Source organism: Pteropus alecto, unplaced genomic scaffold (assembly GCF_000325575.1).
Source record: "Pteropus alecto unplaced genomic scaffold, ASM32557v1 scaffold75, whole genome shotgun sequence".
NCBI classification, from domain to species: domain Eukaryota; kingdom Metazoa; phylum Chordata; class Mammalia; order Chiroptera; family Pteropodidae; genus Pteropus; species Pteropus alecto.
This window is the reverse complement of record NW_006440638.1, coordinates 855,411-866,108: the sequence shown is the minus strand read 5'-3', so window position 1 is coordinate 866,108 and position 10,698 is coordinate 855,411. Positions and strand designations below refer to the sequence as shown.

At 47.2% G+C, this 10,698-nt stretch overlaps 1 protein-coding gene across 5 annotated transcripts in view; it reads right to left on the bottom strand.

Annotated features, from left to right (window-relative positions):
- The window catches only part of HDAC11 (histone deacetylase 11), a 22,409-nt gene that overhangs the window by 3,175 nt on the left and 8,536 nt on the right, over positions 1–10,698 (bottom strand). For 3 of the 5 annotated variants that reach the window (XM_006917442.3, XM_025050736.1, XM_025050735.1), the window contains 5 exons: positions 4,384–4,500; positions 3,350–3,392; positions 2,334–2,410; positions 1,228–1,290; positions 112–208 (listed from right to left, as the gene is read on the bottom strand). In XM_006917442.3, the coding sequence (XP_006917504.1) occupies positions 112–208; positions 1,228–1,290; positions 2,334–2,410; positions 3,350–3,392; positions 4,384–4,500 (397 nt within the window). The remainder of the gene's footprint in view (positions 1–111; positions 209–1,227; positions 1,291–2,333; positions 2,411–3,349; positions 3,393–4,383; positions 4,501–10,698) is intronic. The other 2 variants (XM_025050734.1, XM_025050733.1) reach the window with 1 other exon arrangement.

Sequence of the window (10,698 nt, the reverse complement as noted above, 5' to 3'; positions counted from 1 at the left end):
ATGCTAAGGATAAATAAAGTGACTTCTGTAGGGCCCAGCACAAAGAAAATACTAAGGAGAACCCAATCCAAGCAAGAGTGCCCTTAGGACAGAGGGATGGGAGCAGCTTACGCTTGGCAAAGCGGTCCCCAGGGTAGATATGGCGGTTGTAGACATCCATGATGTACACACGCTTGTCACCCATGAAGTCCCGTTCGTGCCCATTGCCCTGTGGGGAGGACACGAAGACACTCTCAGGCAGGTGCCCTCAGTAAGGCCAGGACCCCTCAATCCAGGAAATACTCCCCATCCCCCTGCCTAAGTTGTGCAGCTTGCCCTTGGGGCAGAGGGTCTCATGGTTATTAAGTGACAAAGCTAGATTCAACCTCAAAACCTGGCCCCATGACCTTCTAGAGTGACCTTAAGCAAACTCCAGCCCTCTCAATTTCCTCTCCATGAAATAAAGCAGGAATCCTTGCCCTACCACTCTCTCAACTCTGTGGTAGGATTGGCTGGGTTCATGGATGTGAAATGTAAACTGTAAAGGGCTGTACTCATGTGACTTGGTTCAGGAGCTCAGTGTCACATGACCTTGAAGCAGGGCCCTGACCAGCACAAAGCCACAGCAGCAGAGGTATGGGAGGGGCCTTCAAGAGCCCATTGGATACCCTGCCCTGTCTCTGACCAGAGGAGCAAGCTCTGGGTTTGGGGTTTTGAGGCCCTGCACTCTGATGCTTTACCTCCAGGAAGTTAGTTAAGCAGTGGCCTGGGGCTGAGCAACCCTGAAATCTTATGAGTGCGCATTTGCCAGAGGGGCAGGTCCACAGAGCTCCTCAGCTCTGTGCAAACTGACTAGGAGGTCCACAAAGAGGTGTAGAGCACAAGAATAGCACTGCCATTGTTTTAGAAAGCGCCATCAGCCTGTTTTGTGGGGGCAGTCAGGAGAAGGGAGGGAGGATCCTCAGGTTTGACAGGAGCAACAAAGAAGACCAGCCACCCTGGCTGGGCTATGAGGGGCAGAGGGAGAAAGAAGGACTCTCCACTTAAAGCTTGAGACATAGAGGGTAGGAAGCAGGGAGAGAGGCAAGAGATCAAGATGGGGATGGCAGATCAAGCTTGGGGCTCAGGGATGTTCCCAGGGCAGGGGGGAGTCCCAGTGTAGAGTTGTGTGACAAATGCTTATGGGAGCATGCAGAGGGATCCTGGGGAAGGGGGCGCATGAGACCCCAGACCCCACAGGGCACTCACCTGATGGGCATCAAGATCAACAATGGTAGCTCTGGAGATGCCCTCCACTCGCTCAAACAGAAACTGCCAAGGGGAAAAGGGAGACATGAGGACCCAGATGGGTCAGAGGATGCAGCCCCTCAGGGACTTGTAGTTGGTAAGGGGTCAAGGCAGGAGGCCATCCATGCTTGCAGACTATCGGGACACCAGGTAAAGATATCATATGCCCAGGAGAGCTGTGCAGCTCCAGAGAAGCATTTGCATGGTCAGGGAAGGCTTCCTGCAAGAGGGGGCTTGTGCTGTGCCCTGAAGGACCAGAATTCAGAAGGTAAGTGGTGCAGTAGGGCTGGCCCTCAGAGACAGCCCAGGAATACTGGGAGAACATGTGGTGATTGGGATGGAACATACCTCCCCTCCAATATGCCTGGAACTTCATTCTGCAGTCTGCCTTCCTACAAAGTCACATCCTCATGCCTCCTTCTCTGGAAGTCCTCCTTCCTCTCCCCCCACCCTCACCCTCCTCTCTGAATGGCCAGGGTCTGCTAACCTGCCCTCTCCACTAGTAGTCTGTGTGCCCTGTGAGAACAAGGATGCTTACGGCCTGATCACCCAAGGCCAGGGTGATCAGGGGTAGCTCTGGGGTCTGACAGACACGAAGGCCAGTGCCAGCTCTGTCCTTTCTGGCTGTGTGGCCTCACCTCTATGGGTCTCAGTTTCCTCATCTATAATATGTGAGGATTAACTGAGGTGAGCCATGGAGAATGGTGGCTGGCATAGGGTTGACCCTGCAGTAAATGCCATCAGTACTACTGTGATCATTATTATTTCTATCTTCTCCTCACTCTTTTGGGGCAATGCTCTTCTTATATTGTTGATATATATTCTGCTCTCCCCAGTTCCCGGACATTGTTGAAGGCTATAATAGCTCCTTTCTGTCACAGGCAACACAGAAGAGAAAATGTCAGATCTGGATTTGAGCCCCAGCCTGGCTGAGCAACATGGCAACCTTCCTTGCTTTCTGAACTTTAATCCTCTTCTCTATAATGTGGGGTGAGGTGAAGCTGGGAGTGGCAGGGGAATTCCAGGGGAGGGGCTTGGAGGCAAGCCTGATGTGCTCTCCAGTGCACCTTGATAGCAAGTGTGATGTCCGCGTAGGCACAGAAACCCCCGCCTCGGTCGCTGGAGCAGTGGTGGAAACCGCCACCTGTGGAAGGGCAGACATGGTGTAGTCAGGGCCAGGCTCAAGGGCTAGGCCCAGACCCTTCTCTGCCCCTCCGTACCTCCCACTGGGCCCTCCCTGCTCAGCTTCCAGGAAGGCTCTTGGGGCTTCAGATTGGCAAAGTGAACTAAGAGCCACTATTCCTAGGTCAAGAGGCAGCTCTGTCATCACAGCCACCCCTGCCAGAGCAAGAAACCTTTTACTGTCCCAACAAGTCAGCCCCCAGGGCCTGCTCACACCCCTTAGGGAATGGGAGCTCATCCTTCCTAAAGCAGAAAGTCTCCACAGAATTGGGCCTGTCTGTATTTGAGTCCTCATGCCAGGAAGGGGTGGTGGGACTATGAGAGCAGGTTTACCTTGGGACTGACGAGATTCTGTGAGTAGTAGAAGGGGATGGTGAGGAAGGGCACCCTCTGCTGGTCATGGCTGCCCATGGCAATGGGGGAAGCCAGGATCCAGCCTCCTCTGCCCCTCAACCCTGAGACCACAGCCTCACAGCTTCAGCGCCCACTGACCAAGCCCCTGCAGGCTGTCCTGGGCCCCAGGAAGTTAATGGAGTCTTTGGGAGAGCCTCTGAAACTGCAAGTTTCAGCCCCAGGCAGAACTGCCCAGGGGATGGCACAGGCTTTCTTGGATAAGGGAGTGAGCTCCCCATCATTGGAAATACGGAAAGGCAGGACTGGGGAGCCATCTGAAGAATTCTTTTAGACAAGGACCCCATACCAGATGGAGGCACTCATTGGTCCCTCCCAGGTACTTGGTGGCTGCGCACTTATCTCCAGACCACTATAAGGAGGCTCAGGGTGGTTATGGAGGCACCAGAGCCTCTGAGGTCACAACTGTCTCCTTTAGGTTTCTCCTGGCCCTCCCAGCCCTCAGGCCCTGGCAGGCCAGCTCCCCAAGGCCAGGCAGCGGGGCACTCACCCACATTGATGGCCCAGCCTCGCTCCACTGCCAGCTTCCCCGCCTGGGAGACAAGCACAGGGTGAGGCGTCTGAGCAGTCCTCTCCTTCACTTACTCATTGCTGATTCACTCATTCATCCCAGAAATACTGTTTCTAGCCAACTCTGAGGTGGGGATGAGCTATGAGGTGGAGGGTACAGAAAGTACCCCCCCTCCCCCAGCAAACTCAGTCCCAGAAGCAAGTACCAGATTGGCTAGCATAAGCCTCTTTGCAATTTTGTGAAGAAATTGGAAGAAATAAAAGTACTTAAGATCACACATGAGCTGACAATGACTTTAATGTGGCTTTCAAAAGAAAAATAAACATTTTTTTTTGCTCATGGAAATATAGTAGACTGAATACTGAAATCCCATAGGAAATCATAGTTTCAGAGTGGGCAGTTATAGTCTAATAAACTAAAAAATATACAAATTTGCAAGCCAAAAAGAAAACTATAGGGATCAATAGGTACTGATGCAGGTCTAGATTAGACCATTGTACACTGAAATCTGCAATGTTTCTCTACCTCCAATCAACTCAGCTGCCTGTGGCTATGATTTTAAAGAAAACTACACAGAGGACAAGAAACCTAATTTTACCAAAAATGTTTTTTGTTGCCACACCTGTGATGGATGGGGAGAGAGGGGAATATCATCCATCATTGACATCATGGGGATTTAGTTTTCTATCTTAAATTTGGGTACACTGGAGCACTCATTTTAGGATCTATCTCTGGGGTATGGGGATATATCTTACATACCAGCAAATACAGTAACTCCATCAGAACCCAGGGGAAGGAACAGTAAATTCTAATGTCCAGGAATGGGAAAGGCTTTGGGAGAAAGAGTCATTGTCTCTGGGCCTTGAAGAATACTTAACATTTTGTTCAACTACTAATTGGGAGAAAGGCATTCCAGATGGAGAGCCTAGGATGGGCAAAGGCCCTGAGGTAGGACAGAACTGGGTGTAGGGGTCCCCAGTCAAGCCCTTCATCCCGCCTGCCTCCACACCTACCATTATAGTTCCTCCTGTCTGGGTCCGAAGGGGCTTCAGCACCTTCCTCTGCACAAGGAAGTTGGGGAGAAAGATGACAGGGGGGATTTCTGTGATGGTCGCGACAGCAAAGGACCACTGTGGAAAGAGACGCAAGCCATTGGCCTCCTACTGCTGTGCCTGGGGGTCAGAGACAGCAGCTAGGAAATCAGATTTCCTCTAATGCCAGTTTCATAGTGCCCTGGGAGAATTCCTGGTCAAGTGCAGTGTCTTTAGTAAGAAACGAAAACTCCCCACTGGTCTGGTTCTCACAAAGCTTTGGGTTCAGTGAACAGCAATTCACACAGCTAAGTCGGCCCACATTCCTTAGAGCTCCAAAGTCCTTGGCTGCCCTCTTGTGTCCAGAACAAGAGTTGAAACTAATATAATATTGAATATCAACTGTAATTGAAAAAAAAGTTAAAATTAAAAAAAAAAAAACAATAAAAAATACACTGGGGATGGAAAAGGAGAGAAAAGAAACAAAAAAAAGAGAGCTGAGGGGGACTCCGAGTCACAGAGGTGCAGACCAGAACTGGCACAGGTGAACAGGAGTTATCCAGTCCTAGGGGTCAAGGTAAAAAAAATTACTGCTGTTAGAGGAGAAGGAAAGTTGGGTGCAGTTGGGAGAGGGCCGTGCTTATCATGTTGGGTCTGGTCTGCCAGAGAAGGCTCTCACACATCATCATCAGAGCAGCAGGGAGTCTCACACAGTGGTTTCCCAAGCTGCTATAGCTACAGCAGGAGAATCAATTAGGGGAATGAGAAGAGAAGCAACAGCGGCCCCAGAGAGGAAGCGAGAGACAATGAGAGTTTGGGAGAGGTGAGATGGAGATGGTTAACAGACAGTATGTAGGGGACAGATGGATAGAGCTGTCCAGGATGCAAGGTTGGAATCCCAAGACTTGAACACTGAAGGACAAAGCCCAGGAGCAGAGCCCACTGGAAAGAACAAGGGAAGGTCTGGAACCTGAGGGGTGGCGGTGCGGGGGGTGGGGGTGGGGTGTCAGAGGTGCTCAGGCAGAGAGAAGGGTTCAGGAAGTTGTGAACAAAGTGAGGTACTGAGGCTGCCAAGGCATCCTCTGAGAGAGCTGTGAAGCGCGGCCAATGTGCTCACCAACCAGGAGAGATTTAGGCCTGTTGAGGTCTGATTATATTCAAGAAAGTATGTGTGTGGGGGGGGCGGGGTGTGCATTCATATGAGGCCAGGGAAGGAGAGCAGAACTGGACCCATGTCACCTACTGGCCAACAGGGGAGACATTTTGTCAGATTGCCCATACTGCCACTGAACACCTGTGTGGCCACCCCTCTAGGCTGGCAATGCTGAGGACAGTTGAGGGCTGGGGAAGCTTGTTCTGCTCCCACACGCAAGTGAAGGAGCTCATAAAAAGGCCCACAGGACCTATACCACTTGTCTGAAAGAAGAGGTGCCCATCTGGCTTTCCTCAAGGCCCACTAGCTGTAACATGGAGGCACCCTGGGGCCTAGAAGGAGGCAGGGGTGCTAGAGCTGGGACCAAGATTAGACCCCCATGTGTGTGTGCATGCACATGCTTCTGCATAGACACATGCATGTGTGTGCATATGTACATACATGCACATGTGTGGTAGGGGACAGATTCAGAGAGAAGGTGGCTAGCTCTGCCTATTCCCACTGCCCAATACAGGCCTGGCAAATAGGAGGCTTGGCACCACTGTTTTTTATGAATAAATGAGTGAACACACAAATGAAAAAACACATTAAGTGACTACCCCCTACCCTCAGCAAGCCAGCAGGGGATAGAGATTGAAAAGAAATGAAGCCATACCCCAGCCTCCTGAGGGGTCTGATATGGACACAAAACCATGAGAATGGCATTTCTCTATGTGTGTTCCACAGCAACTATCTAGCACAACAGCACTCTATCAAGGTTCCACATCAAAGAAGTTGGGGAAACACTGCTTATATTGTCCACCTCTGGGAAATGCCCAGCCCACTCTGGCATGTTAAAGGCTGTGAGAAGTTCTCCAGTACAGAATCTGCTAACTTGCTTCACTCTGTTTCCCAAACTTCCCAATTATAAATCTCTACCTGCCCACTTTACTTTTTATATAACACACTGTACTGATCTTAGCAAAGCTACAGTTCTGTGGGACACACGTGGGAACCTCTAATTTAGAGACTGAATTTTACATGGGCCAAGCATAAAGTCACCAAAAGCATGTATGGGATTCAGCCAAGGGGACCAGCTCCCACAGGAGAAGGTGACTGTCTGCCAATGTTTCGCAACTTCTAGATGTGAAAGATGGGGCTGGGCAGCCTTCTCTTTGGCCTAGTTGTGGTTTCTGTGTAAGGCAGTAGTATGCATCCTCTAGATTTGTGCTGTCCAATCCAGTTGCCTCCAGCCACATGGGGGGCTACCTGCGTAAAATTTTAATTTTTTAATTAAAATTTTGTTCCTCAGTCACTAGCCATATTTTAGGTACTTAATGGCCACATGTGGCTAGTGGCAACCTGACAGAGCCCTTCTAGAATACTTCTGTCATTGTGGAAAAGTTCTGTTGGATATAGCCACTCTAGAAAAAAACATCGGTGGCCAGGGTAAAAAATAAGAGGGTGGGGCTGGGGGATGGGGAGGACTGGAGGATGGGGCAGATAGACAGATGGGTGCTCCAGTGCCAGAAACAGATACTTTATCTGGGATGCACAGCAGGATGTGCAGCCCACATTTGCCAGCAGGTTAGGTCCTCTGACAGCCTGGCCCCAGGGAAGGGCATTGAGGGATAGGCTGGATGGTAGCAGGATGGGGATAAGGCTCAGAAGTCTTCCTCAGAGTCAAACTAGTCTAACTCTGGGCTCTGCCACTGCTGTATGAATTTGGGCATGGCTCTCTATTTCCCTGTGCCTCCATTCACCTGTCTTCTCCTCTATGAAACAGGAGCTCCTCTCAACTAGGTCTAGAATGAGGACTTCAACCAGAGAGGCTTGTCCTCACTACCCAATCTAAAGGACCCTCACCTGGGCCCTCCAACCTCTACCTTTGCTTCATCTTTGTGCAGAGCACTTGTCTCTACCTGATAATAACAATACCTCTATGGCCATCTGTCTCTCCCAGAAGGATGCCAGCTCCAGGAGGATAGGTGCATGCTTGTCCCCTGCCGCACAGACAATGCTGAGAACAAAGCCTGGTACATAGTAGGTATTTGTAAGCCATGCTGTCAATCTTCCCCCAAGATCACTACCTTTACCCTCTCCCAAGGAGGCCACCTCACCTGTCCCATCCCAGAAGAGCCTGTAAGAGCCTGGCCTCCTGCTCTTGAGACAGAACACTGCAGACAGAACACAGCACACACCTGTGGGATCAGGTGAGGCCACACTCCTGGTGAACATATGTGTGTGACCAGCTTCTTCCTCTGTCCTCTCTGCCTCCTGCCCTCCCTCAAAGTTTGTCCCGGGTGACTCCCCACTTCTGGCTCTACTTCTAGGGCTGTACTTCTCCACGTGTGGTTCCTGGACCAGAAGTAGCAGTGGCACCTGAGAGCTTGTTAGAAATGCACATTCTCAGGCCCCACCCCAGACCTCTTGAATCAGAAACTTTGAGAGTAGAGCCCAACAATCCGTGTTGTGACAAGCCCTCCAGAAGATATGATGCTTAAGCAAGTTCAGGAATCACTGCTCTAGAGAACCTGACCTCAGACAGTGCTGAACAAATGAATGAATGAGCTACCTAAACCTGAGAGGTTTAACCCAGCTTGATGCTCACTAAAGGGCCTGGTCTGTGAGCTCCCCCATCCCAGCTTCCATGGAGAAGAGCCTTTTGTCCTGTCAGATAGCAGGACACACCTGGGGCTGGCGAAACCTCTAAGACATACTCTCAGCTTTGCAAGATGCTACTCTCCAGCTGCCTAATTTCCTCAGGTGGACCCCGTACCCTCAGAGGTCCAAATCAAGACCTGCTCTCAGGGAAGAGACTGGCTGCATCCCCACTTGGAGCCCCAACTGCTTGGTTTGGGTCAGAATTTTCCACCAGTATTAAGTGGGAGCAAAAGAAGAAAAGGTGGGGGGGGGAAACCCACACGATCATCTCAGTTAATGAAGAAAAGCCTCTGACAAAATCAAACACCCTTTTATGATAAAATCAGTCAACAAATTAGGATTAGAAGGGAACTCCCTCAATACAACAAAGGGCATTTATCTTTCTGTCTCTCACACGCAAAATCCCACAGTTAACATCATACTCAATAGCAAAAGACTGAAAACTTCCCACCTTATAATATGAGGTATTAGACAAGGATGCCTGCTTTTATCACTCCTATTCAACTTTGCACTGAAAGTTCCAGGCAGAGCAATTAAGAAAAAAAAACAAAGAAAGAAAAGGCCTCTATATTAGGGAGAAGCAGAACTTACCTCTATTCACAGTTGCCATGATGTTATATATAGAAGATCCTAAAGAATGAACACACACACACACACACACACACACACACTTACACTTAAGAAACAAATGCAACAAGGTTATGAGATATAAGATCAACACACTAAAATCAGTTGTATTTCCATACACTAGCAACAAACAATCCCAAAAGGAAATTAAGAAAGCAATTCCATTTATAATAACATCAAAAAAATAATAAAATACTTGGAAATAAATTTAACCAAGGAGATGCAAGATTTATACACTGAAAACTACAAAAGAAGATCTAAATGGGAAAATATCCCATGTTCATGGGTTGGGATACCTAATATTGTAAAGATGGCAATACTGTATAAATTCATCTAGAGATTCAACACAATCTCTATCAAAATCTCAATAGCCTTTTTTACAAAACTGGAGAAACTGATCCAATAATTGATAGAGAACCTCAAGGGACCCCGAATAGCCAAAACAATCTTGAAAAGAACAAAGTTAGAGGACTCGCAATTCCCCATTTCAAAACTTACTAAAAAGCTTCAGTAATCAAAGCAGTGTGATGTTGGCATAGGATAGACATATAGATCAACAGAATAGAATTTAGGGTCCAGAAATAAATCCATATGTCTATGGCCAATTGAGCATCTACAAGAGTACTAAGACCAGTCAATGGAGAAAGAACCGTCTCTTTAACAAATGGTGCTGTGTGAACTGGATATCCACATGCAAAAGAATGAATTTGGAGTCTTACCTCACACCATATACAAAAATGAACTCAAAATGGAGCAAAGACTTAAATATAAGCTAAAACTATAAAACTCTTAGAAGACAACACAGGAGTAAAACCTTCATGACCTTGGGTTTGGCAATGTATTGTTAGATATGACACCACGAGCAAAGCCAACAAAAGAAAAAAATAGATAAACTGAACTTTAGCAAAATTTTAAAATTTTGTGTATCAGAGAACACTATATCAAAAAGTGAAGACAATCCACAGAATGGGAGAAAATATTATTTATAAATCATATAACATCCAGAACATATAAAAAACTCCTGCAAATCAACAAAAAAGACAAACATCCCAATTTTTAAAATGGGCCAATGACTTGAGTAGACATTTCTTCAAAGATATATAAATGGCCAACAAGCACAAGAAGAAACGCTCAATGTAGACAGGGTAAAAAAAAAAAAAATTAAATCATTTCTTCAATTAAATAAAACAGTAATATTAAAAAAAAGAAATGTTCGATGCTATTAACCATTAAAAATGCAAATTATATGCAAAAGAATGAAACTAGATTATCTATCACCACACACCAAAATTAACTCAAAATGGATTAAGGACCTGAATGTAAGACCTGAAACAATAAAATGCATAGAAGAAAACATAGGAACTAAACTCAAGGACCTTGGACTTAAAGAAGATTTTATGAATTTGACCTCAAAAGCAAGGGAAGTAAAACCTAAAATAAATGAATGGGACTACATCAAACCAAAAAGCTTCTGCTCAGCAAAAGAAACCGTCAACAGGTAAAGAGACAATCATACGAAAATATATTTGCAAGCAATACCTCCAATAAGGGCCTAATATCCAAAACATACAAAGAACTCATATGACTCAATAACAACCAACGAAACAAAACAAACGATCCAATCAAAAAATGGGCAGAGTACCTGAACAGACAATTCTCCCTAGAGGACATATAAATGGCCAACAAATATTTGAAAAGATGCTCAACATCGCTAGCTACTAGGGAAATGCAAATCAAAACCACAGTGAGATAGCATCTCACACCTGTTAGAATGCCTATAATCAACAGGACAAGTAATAACAAATGTTGGAGAGGATGCGGAGAAATAGGAACCCTCATACACTGCTGGTGGGACTGCAAATTGGTACAGCCAC